Raw genomic sequence first — 15,913 nt, 5'->3', positions numbered from 1 at the left:
TTTTTTTTTTTAATGTTTACTTTCTTGTAGAATGCAGATGAATTAATTTTTGCTCAATGAAAATTAAAATTTGGTAGCTAATTTATCTGTCTTCTATCCAGCACCTTAGTTCAGTGATCCAGATTAATGTGCCATTTCTTTTTTAAATTTAAATGCTTCAAGAATAATTAGAAAAGGACTTAATTCTCTTCTTATGCTTAAATTCTTCATTAATAGAACTGCATTTTCAACTATAATCATGTGAAATAAGTGAAATAATTATTTCACATGATGATTTCACATTATTTACATTATTTATTTCACATTATTTCACATGATTAATGAAATAATTTCAGCTCTAAATATCATTCAGAGCTGAAAAAGAAGATACATAAACGGCTTGGAAATGGAATTAACACTGAGATCTCTTTAAGAAATATGATGAAGCTTACAAAAAGTCTACGAAGCGAAGTAATTCCGTAGAACTCTCTATGATTAAATTGCATGAGTTACACTTTATAAACGACATGGGAATATAATGTGGATATGTGCGTGTGGCTCACTAGCGGCTGAGCAGTAAAGTCATTGAATAGTGGCAGGTCGATCCGGGGAACGGTATGGTCGTATTGGTGTTTTCGTGGTTTTCTCCATGTGTAACACGTATACGAGTCAGTTTTGCTTAGAAAGTCCTCCACCGAGGCATCCTTGCCCTAGGTAAATAGCCGTCGAGTGCTTTGCTATAATCAAACAAACCAGACCAAACAATATATATATATATACATAAGTAGCTTAAAATCGGCTATATTTTAACGTATGGCTTATATATATAATGCTTTTAAAATGCGTAGATGCCAAGGGACTGGAACTTTAACTGCTTAAAAGTCGACAGGATACATATCCTGTGTGGTAGAATTCCAGTGGAAATGTCATCGTAGTGTCTACAGTAACCAACCATCTCTTCAAACTTCCATGTGTAACGGAAATTCATAATGTATATCGAGTATCTGCAAGTCCAAAAGTGCTAACGTCAGTGAAAACGAAGTGTATAACCATCTCTTAAATGTTTAGAAGAAAAAAAAAAGTGTTTTAAATCATCAAAGTGTGCCTGTTCTTAACGGAAGTGTTATCATCCTAATTGTGGCTAAGACTGTGAAAGCGAATTAGTTAATTAATGCTTTCATGTTATAATCTTCAAGATATCTTCGGCTCCGTCGATCTATGTGCGCAAACCTGGAATCAGCAAGTCGTGTTAAAAGTTTTAAATGTTTTAAATCAAAATCTATTCTTCGAAATTTAATTTAGCATATACGATGATTTAATAAGTGCAACGTCGTAATTGAACAGCGACATGAAAATCTGAAAAAAAAAATTCGAAGCTAAGAGTGCTTAAAAATGAAATCTAGTGCCAGCCTCTCAAAGTTAATTGAGCGTTTGTTTATAGTAAAATGACGAATGTTTTTCCGAGTGCTGACGTTTCAAATCATTCCAGTGCTTTCAAGGTTATCGAACTGCATATCTTGATCCGGTTGTATGTGAATAAATTAGGATGCTCTTTCGCAGTTATAGGATTAAATTTACACTTGAAGTAGGTGGCAGAAAATTATTTTCACTTCTGCTTTAGCGTAATTGAATCATTGAGAACTGATATTTTTTCTTAATAAATTAGACATTAAAAATGTAACACTATGATATGAAAAAATATAATTTAATGATATTAGAAATTTGAATTCTAATAATTTAGTAAAGGAAGTAAAGAATTCTTAGATTTTTAATTATTTTAGGGAAGGCTGTTAAGATAAGTTTTTATATTTTTGAAATTTTGTTGAAAATTTTGAATACGAATTTTATAATTATTCTAAAAATGAAGTAGATGTAAAAAATAAGTGAAATTTGTACAGATAAGTAATATGAAATTATAGTAAATGCATGTTAAAATTTATGGGTGATTGTGTGTTAAGTATAGAGTATTTCGGAAGTACTGGTTCCTAAACAGAGGCCTGTAATTACCTCTGTACAGTTGTTCCTTTTACCCTCTTAATGTAAGATAGTGTTGGATTAACGAAAACTTTTATCACGAATACCGTTGTAATCCAACTATCCACCCTCTTTTTCTGCCTATGCTTGCTATCTAAAGGACGTCTCTTGCCGCTTTTTTAAAAAGCCGCTTTGTAGCCGCTTTTTTAAAAATGTAATGCGCCATCGTCAAAATTGTGGGGTGCAGATTGGCCCCACTGTGAAGTGTAACAAGTAATAAAGATATACTTGGAATATCAAATGATTTTGTGATTCTTCAAAAGCTCCCGGCATCTTCTGTTATAACTTAAAACTTCTAATTTCTTCGAAACCTAATTGACCATTTATATTGATATTACATAAATATATTTACGTTAATGAACATTGTATATTAAAGATATTTTTCTTTGATATTTTATACCTTGTTCTATATTCTGTTCCATTTGCATATACCTATACATAGAAATATATAATTTAAGGATTCCATATTAACTACTACATATGAAGCCAAAAAGTGCATCGGTAATGTATTTTTCAGTATTATTAACTTCATTCTGAAGAATTTTCTGCAGTCTAATTTGCGTTATTTTATTCATAAGTCTCAAATTAGAAATAATGTAATTTTTATGTGGCATTAGAAAATTAATCAAAAAGCAGCGACCGCAATGTATTTGAAAAACAGTCCTTAGACGTGGAAAGGTTGAAAGCCATTTGTGTTAAGAATTTTTCTCAGATATTCTGATACTTCGCATACATGTAACATAGCATGCGAAATACAGAACTCAGTATTTACTACAGATTCATTGATGTAAGAAATATCTGTCTTTCTACTCCTATGGCTTTAAAAAAAAAAAAGAATTCAATTTGTTTTCTCATTTTCCTCTGTATAAAACTGAATACAGAGAATGTTAGACGTTTAAACGTTAGACGAAGAATGTTAGACGTTTAGAGAATGTTTAAACGACCCCTACATTTTCCCTGCGTGTCGAAAGGGATAGTCCTCTCTTTTTCAGCTTCTCCTATGTTTAGAGGGGTTCGAAATTTAAGACTTGACCGCATATAGGCAGCATTCGTGAAATCTAAGCCTCCTCTAGGGACGACCTTTTGAGTCGGTTTTTTGGATGCTGCCTATATGTGATTCACAAGGTCGTCCCCAAAGAAGGCTCAGATTTCACCGGTTGAACAGATATTCGACGTCTGACGAATTCATTGAAAGGAGAATGTCGGACTTGGAAAGAGACCAAAAAAAAAAAAAAAAAGAGTGATTTGAAAAGTCAAATTTGAAAAGTCAGTTTGATTTTATATCATGTGCAGAAGTTGCTACGTAATTTCAGTTTTACATCAAACAAGGTCATCATTGTTAAGTTTTGCTTACAAGCAAGAAGCTTTGAAATTATTTTCTCAAGTACTCGTGATAGTTTTAATTTATTGCTGATTTTAGTGTAAAGACTAAGATCTTAAAAATGTAAGAATTGTTGGCGAAATTTTGTAAACGAATATTAAAGCAACTATGTACGGCTGATGTAAAATGTAACCGAATCTATGAAATTCCTTAGTGTATTGTGATGTAAATATGCATTGAGTATTGTAATGATGTTATGGTTCAAGATTGAAAGTTTTTATTTTTAATGGTAAAAGTAAAATGTTTGAAGTTAGCTGTTAAAGAATGAGTTAGAAATATTTAAAAGTTAAGCTAACTATCTCAGAGGAATTTAAAGGAAATAATTGTAAATCAAGCTAGAAGTATGCTTGAAGTTCTAAATTAAACAGTTTACTCTAAAGTTTTAAATCACCTACGTTGTTAGCACATTAGGTACAGATTGAAATTAAGCTGTTATCAAGGTCTGGGTGTCTAAATTTTTAACTCTGAGGAAGATTTTCAGGAGGTAGTATGTTTAAAACACTAATTCCAGAAACACGCTTGAAACTTTTTACAGAACACTTTTTCCGGGAGCATTGGAGGAATTAAATTTAATCTTCGAGTAAATGAAATTGAAGGAAAGCTAAGTTAAATGTTATGAGAAGTCAAATGACTTGGTTTCGAAAAATGTGATGTAATTGAGAATTACTGTGAACGTTGTTGAGCAGAAATACTAATGTATTTCCCTTCCAGATCTCTGGAACGAAAGCAGCTGTTTCAAGAAATTATGTATTGTTCATGGCAGAAGACTATTATGTAAGATACTTTAAACATTAGTTTAGCTTTTTGAATGTAAAAGTCGGCTCTTAAACGTAGAATGTATAATCTCAACAATGGTTTTTGAGACTTTTGTATTCGGTTATTTAAATTCTAGCAGGGGAAAATGTAGGGATTTATTTAATTTACTTAACAGTTAATTTTATTTTGAAGCAACTTTTCCTAATGCTCTTTCTTTCAACCCATGCTTTTTTGCCAGGATGTTATTTCAGTTTCGCGCGTTATGCAAAGTAGGGTAGAAAGATACTATTTAAGTTGGTGTCTGAGTTACTTCACACAGATCATGTTCTGCCTTTCGTCCGCTTTGTTTCGCTGATATATAAAGCTTTCTACTTTACGGTCGTACATATTAATTGCGGTTTATTTACATCCGTGGTAGGGCTAAGAACCAACTCGCATTTATTATCTCTGTGTAACTTCGGCTGATTATTTAACTTAGTTCTAATTTTACATTTTGAATTACAGCCAAAAGTGTTGGCTGAGCTGTAAGCACCAGGGGTGCCGACTGTAAAAACTTTTCTTGAATTGAATAAAAGGGTATTTTCACCCTTTCACGTGTTGTTATTGATACAGTTTGCTTTTAACGAATAGTTGCTTCACAGCTCAAGTAAAGATCTAGCCAACAAACTAATTTAACTACACTCTTACGTTGTCATTCAAATTTAAGATATTTTCATTTAGATAGTTTATTTTAAATCCTGTTGTTTTTCCTTGTACAGATCTATCATTTAGTTTGTATCCATAGGCTTTACCTGCCTTTAATAACCACGATATCACATATTTATCTCTGCCCAATCATCTGTCCATTCACCTAATACACTACCAATAAGTATTTGGACACCTATGCAAATGACGATATCTGCGGTCCAAAGGTATGTCACGGACGCCGCCGATATATATCGTGTAGGAAACAGCATCGGCTTTAGTCGCATGCAAGATGCCTCGCAGTTCGATTTCGAGAAAGATATAATTATCGGGTATCACAAATGTGGCCGATCCTTAAGGGACATATCTATCGACCTGAAGTACCCAAAATCGACAGTGACCCATGTGATTAAGAAGTGGAAGGTGAGCGACGATTGTCGGAATGTGCCCCGAGTCGGCAGACCAACGAAACTGAGAGATAGAGACCGACGAGTGCTGTCCAGAGAAATTCGGAAGAACCGCACCCAACCGATGTCCCTGATCCGCGAGGAGTTTCAACAGGCATCCGGGAGTATTGTTTCAATGAATACCATCCGTAAGGAAGCACATCTGCTTGGTTTTCATGGTCGGGCTGCTGCCCATAAGCCTTTGATCACAAAGTTCAACCGCGCGGCTCGGTTAATGTGGTGCAAAGCACATCGAAATTGAACCGTAGATCTGTGGAAATGGGTTCTTTGGAGTAATGAATCAAGGTTCACCCTTTACCGTTCGGATGGTAGGGTCTGGGTCTGGCGTTTACCTGGAGAACGTCTCCTGCCAGAATTCATTGTGCCAACAGTCAAGTTCGGCGGAGGTGGAATTATGGTCTGGGGGTGTTTCTCCTTGTATGGGCTGGGACCCTTGGTCCCCATTCATGGTAAGCTCAACTCCGATGCCTACTGCACTATTTTGGATGACAATGGGCTTCCTACGTTGTAGCAGTTTTACGGGTTGGACCAACACCTCCTTATAGAAGGAAGCCGGGACGCTGAAGCGAGGGGAAGCTCTGACGTCACAGGTAGTCGTCTCTGACTCACCTCGCTCCTTCAAACAAAATCAAAGCCCCGTAGTTGAGCCAAGAGCGACGAACGTGGAGCGGTTATTTGCGTTAGCGACAGAGTTTTTATATTGTCTCGTGCTTTTTTTATATATTGTCTCGTGCTTTTATAATTTCATACGATGCCTCATAAATGTGCTGTAGCCACATGTCGTGGTAATTATAAAAACGGACCAAAAGTGGCTGTATTCAAGTTTCCAAATGAGACTGAACTCCGGATGAAATAGATAAGGAGTCTACGAAGAAAAGATGGCTTTCAACCTACTAAACATACCAGAGTAAGTTCAATTTTACTGCATTTTTTATGTTTTGTATCTTTACATTTTTTTATTACTTTTATTGATAGGTATGTGATGTTTATGCTTACGATATTAGATTTTGATCTGCGGGTAAGAAGTTTTATGTTTGAAAGATTTTAATCTTGCCTGTTTTAATCATTTCAAAAAAATATTTTCCTTCAAAGTTTTATGAATGAAATAAAGTTCCATATAACAGGAATAATTCTAAATTTAGTAGTTACATAAATGCCAATAATTTGTAAATGCTTTCTAGTATACTGTGCAGGCAGATTCTGTAGTTATTCCAAATTTATCATAATTTATATGACAAGGAACTACTAAGTAATCATAATAGGTTTCATTTTAAAATTTTTGTAATGATATATGAAAGTTTGGTATGATGTATTCAAGGTAATTATTTGTATTTGGTAACCAGTGTTTGTTGTAAACAATTATCTCAAATATATAATTTTCTTTAAATGTAAATAAAGCTGTAATCATTATAATGAGCATTCCAGATTTTACAAATTACTTAAATTATACACGTAATTGAAATGATATTACTGGTTTTTTAATTCGTATTTATGTATCAAATTATTTATTTAAATCATAGGGCTTATTGACTTCTGTTACTAAATATTAACATGCATCTAACTTTTGTACTCACAACAAGTTGATTTTTGAATATTTTCTTTTATAGGTATGTGAATTACATTTTCGATCAGATGAAATAATACGAGAAATCGAAATGTATGATGAGAAATCAGCGAAGTTAATTAAAGCCCCAATTTCTAGGCCACGTTTGAAAAAAGGATGCATACCTTCTCAGTTCCCTGATGGCCCATCCTACATGTCATCAAATTCTGTATCGAAAATGTCACCAGAAAAGAAGAAAGCTCGTTTAGAAGAGAAATACCTGGAGAAAGCGATAGAAGAAAGTTTGAAAATGAAAGAACGGTATGATAATGAACGATCATTTGAAAGTTTAATTGAATTCAATAATTGCCTAGAACATCAGATTTTAGAAACATTTTGGATAACTGTACATACTGAAAATTCAACTATGTTACTTGATATTTTAAGTGACCCAGCTCCAGAAATTCAGAAATCGGTAGTAATAAATGAGGATTTAACAGTATGTGTTTATATTAAAAACATCGCTATAAAATCTATTGGTAAATTTGTTTTCCCTCTAAAAATTAGTAATGTAAATATGTTTCTAGAAGTACTAAAGGAAGTTGAAAGTCTGTCTCATAACTTACAAAATGAAGAATATATTAAGAATTCTATACAAATTGTGGATGATATGCTTTCAGAATTGAAAAGAGTGTTACCTGAAAAAGAAACTGAACTGAACTTCCTTTCAGAGCAAGTAAATAAACTAAATGTAAAGAAAGAGAAGTATCGATATACTCCAGATTTACTTATTTTTTGCAGTTTGTTAAACTCGATCTCACCGCATGCATACAAGTTTTTACGACATTCAGGTTACATTTCTATTCCCCATCCACGTACTATTCGTAGAATTTGTTCAATGTTTTCTCTTAATCCTATTACTGAGCAATTTAATGATGATTTTTTAGGATATGTTAAACAAAGATGCAAGGATTTAGAAGAAAATGATAAAACTGTAATTATTATGATGGATGAAGTGCATTTAAATTCATGTTTCGATTTTAAAGGAGGAAATTTGTGTGGCATGGCCTACAACTGTGAAAAAGCTGCTACAAGTGCTTATGTTTTTATGATACGTAGCTTATTATCACCTTTCAAGGATGTGGCACATATATTACCAGTTAAATCATTAAATGCTGAGGATCTGTATCAATATCTTAAGAAAATTATAATTGGTTTAGAAAATATAGGTTATAGTATTGTGGCAGTTGTCTCTGACAATAATTCAATAAATAAAAAAGCCATGTCATTATTTTGTATGCCTCCAAAAATTAGTATTGTGTATAAAAACCCTGCAGACTTATCTCGGCCACTATTTTTGTTATTGACTCAGTGCACATCTTGAAGTGTGTCAGGAACAACTGGATAAATCAAAAAACTTCTGGGCAATGTTTATTTTATCCAAATTTTGAAAATTTTTCCAAGGTCGAAACAGCGGCATTTGCATGCATAAAAAGTCTCCATTCATTAGAGGCAGGCAGAATTGTAAAATATAGTTATGGTTTGACTCTGAAAGCTCTGTATCCAACCAATTTGGAAAGACAAAATGTCAAGCTAGCATTACAAATATTTGACAGTCGTCTTGCAGAGGCAATAATGGTTATTGGTAAAGAAAATAATATTTTAAATTACGAAACAACAGCTGAATTTATTAAAATTATATCTACATGGTGGTCAATAGTCAATGTCAAAGTATCTTTAAAGGACACCATAAGATGAATGAGTATCAAAAGCCGTTAACTGTGCAAAATGATGATGTTAGATATATTTATTTAAATAAGTTACTTGAGTGGTTAGATCAGTGGAAACTTTTAGGCTGTTCTAGTGGTGGACTAACTAAGGAAACACATTTTGCATTAACACATACTAGCTATTCGTTGCTCGAAATGGCAAGGTATTGCATTGAGGAGCTAAAATTTACTTACTTTTTACCAGGAAAAGTTCAGACAGATCTCCTAGAGAATAGATTCGGAAAATATAGACAGCTGGCTGGTTCACAACATAATATTTCTATAAGGCAAGTATATGAAACTGAAGCAAAATTAAGATTACAAAGTCTTCTGCCAACTGTTATTAAATCATCAAAGTATGGAGGAATTCCTATTTATCTAAATTGTAAAAACCTGTGTATTGAATCTCTGGAGCAAGAAAATATTGGATGCACTTTCTCAGGAAGAATAACTATTACAAATGAAGATATACAAAATGTTCAAAATGACATACCAATTTTAATGTATATAGCTGGTTACTGTAGTTATAAAGTTGTGAAACTATTAAGCTGTGATATTTGTAAAGGCAATCTAACTATTGATAAAGAATTAATTGTAGAAAATGAAGGACAGTCTTGGATAAAAAGATTTGATAGAGGACTTCTATATCCTCATCCTGATGTACTAAATTCAGTAATATATAATTATGTTGTTATTCAAAAACTTGTATCTGAAGAATTTGAGAATGAATTTTTATTTTCTGCAAATCAGAGGGATATAGCATGTAACTTAACTCTAGACATACTGATAGAAAATGACATTTTTTTAAATCTAGATGATTGCCCTAAAGCTCATGAGTCACAGAAAGTGTTAAAGCAGATTCTTTGGTCATCAACGAACACATTTTTAAATAATTATTGCAAATTAAAGAATGATACACTAAACCAGAAAAGCATTGCAAAAGAGCGCAAATTGAAAACTTTAAAGCATAAATAAAAATATAATGGGTGTTTAGCAATTAAACATTTAAAAAATGTAGGTTTTAATTCAAATGATGCTGTATTTCATAGACTAGTAAGTTTAGTAACTTTAATGCATGTAACAAGACACAAAAAATTAATTGAGAAAAGCCTAGTGATGTTAGTTCAGATTTATTTCTGTTGAAAAAATATTTTCGCATCTAACAGTTACTGTTACACATTATTGTGAATTCCTTATTATTTTTTTTCTACTCATGTATGCTGTCTGTTTAACCTTGAGATCACTTGAAAAGTAATAGTAACGAAAAATTCATTTCTATGCATCTATGTAAATAAGTGTCTGGGTTGTATTTTAAGTGGTCCTTATTATTAATGTGGATATCAAATTAGTGTTAACATATGGTAAGATTCTTTATCATTATAATTGACTTGAAATATTGAAAAATTCATTTCCTTGCCTTTAATTTGTTGTGTAAAAAAGTGTCTGCGTTATGTTTTTATGTGGCCACTACTTTTATCATTTGGGTATAATTTTGGTGTTAACATGATAAAATACTTTATCAAAGTAACAGTTATATGTTTCAAAATGCTTACAAAATGTTATGTATATAATAACTGCCACTGTTTACTGGTAATGGGTCATTATACTTTTGTTGATATGGACAGATATTGACTGTTTTACATTCAGATGACTTGAAATATTGAAGAAGGCATGTCCTTTTTTTAATTTCTCATCGCGTAAAAAAGTGTCTCGGTTTGTGTTTTAGTGCGGCCACTACTTTTATCATTTGGATATAAGTTTGGTGTTAACATATGGTAAAATGCTTTCTCCTGATAAAAGTGATATGTTTCAGCATGGGTACAAAATGATATGTATATAATAACTGCCACTGTTATACTGGTAATGGGTCATTATACTTTTGTTGATATGGACAGATACTGACTGTTTAACATTCAGATGACTTGAAATATTGAAGAAGGCATTTCCTTGCCTTTAAATTGTCATTGCGTAAAAAGGTGTCTCGGTTTGTGTTTTAGCGCAGCCACTACTTTTATCATTTGGGTATAAGTTTGGTGTTGACATATGGTAAAATGCTTTCTCCTGATAAAAGTTATGTTTCAGCATGCTTACCGAATGATATGTATATAATAACTGCCACTGTTATACTGGTAATGGGTCATTATAATTTTGTTGATATGAACATATACTGACTGTTTTATATTTAGATGACTTGAAATATTGAAGAAGGCATGTCCTTTTTTTAATTTGTCATCGCGTAAGAAAGTATCTCGGTTTTTGTTTTAGTGCGGCCACTACTTTTATCATTTGGATATAAGTTTGGTGTTAACATATGGTAAAATGCTTTCTCCTGATAAAAGTGATATGTTTCAGCATGGGTACAAAATGATATGTATATAATAACTGCCACTGTTATACTGGTAATGGGTCATTATACTTTTGTTGATATGGACAGATACTGACTGTTTAACATTCAGATGACTTGAAATATTGAAGAAGGAATTTCCTTGCCTTTAATTTGTCATCGCATAAAAATGTGTGTGGGTTATGTTTTAAGTGGCCACTACTCTTATCATTTTGATATAATTTTTGTGTTAACTTATGGTAAAATGTTTTATCGAGGTAACAGTTATATGTTTCCAGCATGATTAGAAAATTGTATGTTTATAATAGCTGCTGCTATTATACTGGGAATGGGTCATTATAATTTTGTTCATATGGACATGCACTGACTGTTTTATATTCAGAGCACTTGAAAGATGATAATATTGAAAAATTCATTTTCGTGCTGTTGAGTGTTTGCTGCATAAAATGGTATCTGGGTTGTATTTAAATGGCTACCACTTAATGTTTAGTAAGTGGTTATCATTTGGTGTTAACATACTGTAAAATGCTTTCTCATGATAAAAGTTGTGTTTCAGCATGCTTACAAGATGACAAGTTTATGGTAACTGCTGCTTTTATACTGAGAATGGGTCATTATAATTTATATTTTTTATATGGGCATGTACTGACTGTTTTACACTTAAAAATATTGAAAAATTCATTTCCTTGTCTTTAATTTGTTGTTGTGTAAAAAAGGGTCTATGTTGTGTCTTTAAGTGTCCATTACTTATATCATTTGAGTATAATTTTCATGTTACCATATGATAAATTACTTTATCAAGATAACAGTTATGTGTTTCAGCATGGCGACAAAATAACAGGTTTGTAATAACTGCTACTATTATTCTGGGAATTGGCTGAATAAAGGGTGTCTCTGATTAGGAGCACTCATTTCACAAACCTGTGATTTTCATGTGCATTTTGAAATTACCGGTGTCCCATAATTAAGACTGGTGGCTTTCTGGACAAATCATTTTGATATATTCTTTGCTTAAATTAAACAAGCCTGATAGCGAGTAACTTAGAAGATCACGATTTTAGCTTGGAAAAATTACAACAAAATTGTGTTGCATGTAGTGACCAGATACTTTCAAATTGGATACTGGTGCATAGGTAAAACATTTTTATTATTTTCTATATTTGAAACATTAACTGATAATCACTTCCTTTACACAACATCAATAAATGTTTTTACATATACTGGTGATGCTGACATCCATTTGCTGTTGAATGTATCTTTATATGCTTCATAAATAATAATAGCCATCGTATAAAATTTAATATCATTTGTGCACCTGAAGTGTTTTAAATGGTAATGGACGGTCTTCTCAAGTGTTTGCCCGATATTTATCCATATTATGGCAGTATCGTAATACATTTTGAAACTATTAATTGGCTGTTGTAAAAAGTTAATAACGGTGTTTGTAATTGCCAGACAAAATGGGTTGAAATTTAACGAATAGAAACTTGAACTTGCAGTATCAAAATTTAAATATTAAGGTCACATAGTCTCATCTTATTGTTTCTGATGAAACCCAATTAATATAGAAGCAGTTTTGAAATTTTCACACCTGTTAATAAATAAGAATTGATGAGATTTCTTAGTATGGCAATATGCTTAATGAGATTTCTGCTTCAATTTTTACAAGAAAGTTTGAATAATTTATTGATAAAAAGAGATCAGCTGGTTTTAACTTATTTGTATGTTATAACTTAGGTGTTGTGTTGTTATGCTGACTGCTTGCATAAAATTGTAAATAAATTTTTTTTATTTTTCACTTGTGAATCTTTATTTTCAAGTTCAGCTATATAACTAACACAATACAGTTAAGTACATATACAACTAATATTATTGGTTCTATAGATTTAAGCAATAATTTTAAATTGCACATTGAATTATTTGCTAAGCAAACCTCTGATATACTAATTTATTTGAAACTTGCAAGACACATAGCATATTATAGACAAAATTTAGTGCATTTTTATACCATTTTCTTTTAAAGACAAATTACTGATTGGAAGAAAAATGAAATGATAAGTAATAGTTTGTATGCAGATAATTTGGGTTTTTTTCATAAATATTAGAAAAATATAAAGCAATATTAAATTATGAGGGAAAAGTCAGAAATTCCTTTTTTGAGTTAGTATGGCTGATTTTTAACTTTTTAAATGCTGCTGTGAAACCTACAAGGAAGTATAATTCATTAAAGTCAAGAAATAAGAAACAAAAAATTCTTAAATTTATGTCAAATTTTATTGTGTTAAATTTTGAAGTAATTAAATTATTCATTATATATAATTGAATCTCTGAATAAAATCCCACCCAAGTATCTATATCAAATAGTGAAATCAACGTTAAGTACGGCACTAGCGCGCAGCCTGTTTTGTTTCGTTGCTCTCTCGGGGTTCGACATAGACGACTACGCGTGACGTCACAATCCAGTGTCCCGGCTTCCTTCTATAAGGAGGTGTTGGTTGGACCCCTGTTACTTTCAGGACGACAATGCCAGTTGTCATGTTTCGACGTTAATCAAGGCTTGGTATGGGGCCAATGGAGTTCAACGAATCCACTGGCCTGCCCAGAGTCCAGACCCGAACCCTATCGAGAACCTCTGGGACGAGTTGCATCGCCGAATTCAGGGGTGAAGGAACTTCTATGTCTTCTCCAAGCCGAGTGGGAAGAAAATACCACTAGCTGTCATACAAAAACTTGTGGAAAGTATGCCCCGGAGGGTCCACGCTGTAATTACCTCTCGTGGAGGCTCTACCAACTATTGATTTTGAATAAAGTTAGTTTTTCTTTTCTATCACAGGTGTCCAAATACTTATTGGTAGTCAGTGTATATAACCCGCAATGATTTTATTTGTTTGATCATCAATGTAAACAATTCTGTCTGTAATACATTATTTTATATTCAAATTTATAAAGCATTTCATAGTCGAATTTTTGAAGAACTTTTGGTAATATTAGCTATATAGATATTTATAGTGAATTATTTTTAGTATACTCATCTTTCATTTTATAATTTATTTCTGCACAATCATCATTCATAAATACCATATTTAAATCTTTAATGGTATCATCCATTAAAATTATTAAAATTCTATAAAAATCTAATTCCATTATATAGTCTCTTTGTTTCATATATTTTCTTTTTCCAGACTTTTGCCATAATAAATTTAAGCAGACTTTTGCTATAAATAGCGTTCCGGGACTTTTTAAAAAATTTTATCTAATTTTCTAATTTTTTCTTAAAAATTTGTTACATTCTTCTGTTTTAAGTTTACAGACCATTAGCATCTATTTCTAATTTTGTATTTAAAAACATTTTAACATAATTCTTAAAATGATAATCTATATTATTTTCAAAATCCATACTTTGTATGTATTTAAAACTTTGTATTATTTTTCAGTCCCTAATTCTACTTATTCAGTAGGCTTCATTCCCACAAAATTTCTTTTTTCAACATTATGATCGCATTTTTTATTTCGAATGTCATAACACTCTTTATATATATATATATATATATATATATATATATATATATTTTTTTTTTCCTACAATTTGACCAAATGAGTACATTTAATAGCTCGAGTACACACGTTGTACATAGACTAAACACGTTGTACATAGACTAAATACCAATTTGTTTTCCCTTTGTATGGTAATGATAAGTGATATAATTTTTTAGGAGGAAACACTTCACACTTTGTCAATCCAAATCATTTCGGAACATATTATTTTGAATTAAATACTTTTATAGGGTGTCCAGTCGAATTGTCATCAAAATATATTAAGAGTAGAATATAATGAACACCTATCAATATATCTCCCTTTCTTATTTTCTTTCGTCTCATATTTTAATTTAGTTGGTTCGCATCTGCCGCCGTGAAATGCATCTCTATTATTCAGTGGTTCTACAAAATCTATTTTCGCCGTCTGTTTTTTTCATTTCATTATCATTTTCAAAATCACATTTCCATATTTCAGTCATTTCATATCCTGATTCTTATATCCTTTTACTTATTTTTTAGTCTTTTCATATAAATTATTCATAAATGTTTGATCCTGCGTATTAGCCGTTGTTTTAGTATAACATTTTGGACAACTACGCCAGAAAATTAAATAATCCTTGAAACTGAATATCGAATTTTAATGTCCCTTCTCCATTTAAAGCATTCTGAATATTAATATTATCATTTTAGATGTTCATCTGTTGCAATTTCATTTTCTTTTAAAAATGCTCATACTTACGTGTTAAAGTAACATAAGGAACTATGTGTGTAATATCTAAGAATAATCTTCTTAATTATAAGCATTTTCTTCTCAAAATATCTACATCAGATATACAGTATTCGATAATTCTTTTTGAAAATCAAACACACCATGTTTTGGGGAGTCTTACCATTCTCAAAATTCATTTTTTTCTTTCTTTTTCAGAGTGTCATAACCGTAATAACAGGGTGCAGGATATCTGACTGTATAGTTTTGATAACATTCTGTATTAAAATAATCAAGAAAATAACCTTTTTCATTTTATGTAATTCAAGTGTTCTAGGAAAATCTCTTAGAATGTATGTGAAAGTAATATCGTCAATAAATTTCAATTTGTATTCATTTGTTTGCAAGTTTACAACAAGTATACAAGTTTATTTCACTAACATATTGAAAATATACTTTAATTTTACTATTTTTTTAAACATTTTTCTTTACTTATTACGTGCTTCACCCCTAGGCACTACACGGAAAAGGAGGTATGCCCCATGGAGGTCTTTCTAAGGAAAACCGGCTCTTGTCCACGTTATACATGGAGAAAACCACGAAAACGCGCATGCAGCCAGCCCGTCCGCCAAAACTTGAACCCCGAACCGAACTACCAGTGTTCAGCGGCTTTTACCACTTGGCCGCTGGTGGGCCTAATTTTGCGATTAAAG

General features: G+C 31.8%; 1 protein-coding gene across 1 annotated transcript; it reads left to right on the top strand.

The window, feature by feature from the left end:
* The first annotated feature begins 5,872 nt into the window (after positions 1 to 5,872).
* Positions 5,873 to 12,755, top strand: LOC118199855 (uncharacterized). The gene is made up of 2 exons (XM_085807448.1): positions 5,873 to 6,208; positions 6,909 to 12,755. The coding sequence occupies exon 2, from the start codon at positions 6,957 to 6,959 to the stop codon at positions 8,226 to 8,228; it is 1,272 nt and encodes a 423-aa protein (XP_085663574.1). The 5' UTR covers positions 5,873 to 6,208; positions 6,909 to 6,956; the 3' UTR covers positions 8,229 to 12,755.
* The last annotated feature ends 3,158 nt before the right edge of the window (positions 12,756 to 15,913 follow it).

The sequence above is a fragment of the Stegodyphus dumicola genome, chromosome X1, assembly GCF_044657685.1.
Source record: "Stegodyphus dumicola isolate Sdum_Otavi_A_Nest chromosome X1, ASM4465768v1".
Lineage (NCBI taxonomy): Eukaryota > Metazoa > Arthropoda > Arachnida > Araneae > Eresidae > Stegodyphus > Stegodyphus dumicola.
The sequence above is the reverse complement of the archived record's forward strand: the minus strand, read 5'-3'. Positions and strand labels throughout refer to the sequence as shown.

Excerpts from the sequence above, each read along its gene's own strand:
- LOC118199855 (XM_085807448.1), top strand. The coding sequence starts at position 6,957 with ATGTATGATGAGAAATCAGCGAAGTTAATTAAAGCCCCAATTTCTAGG.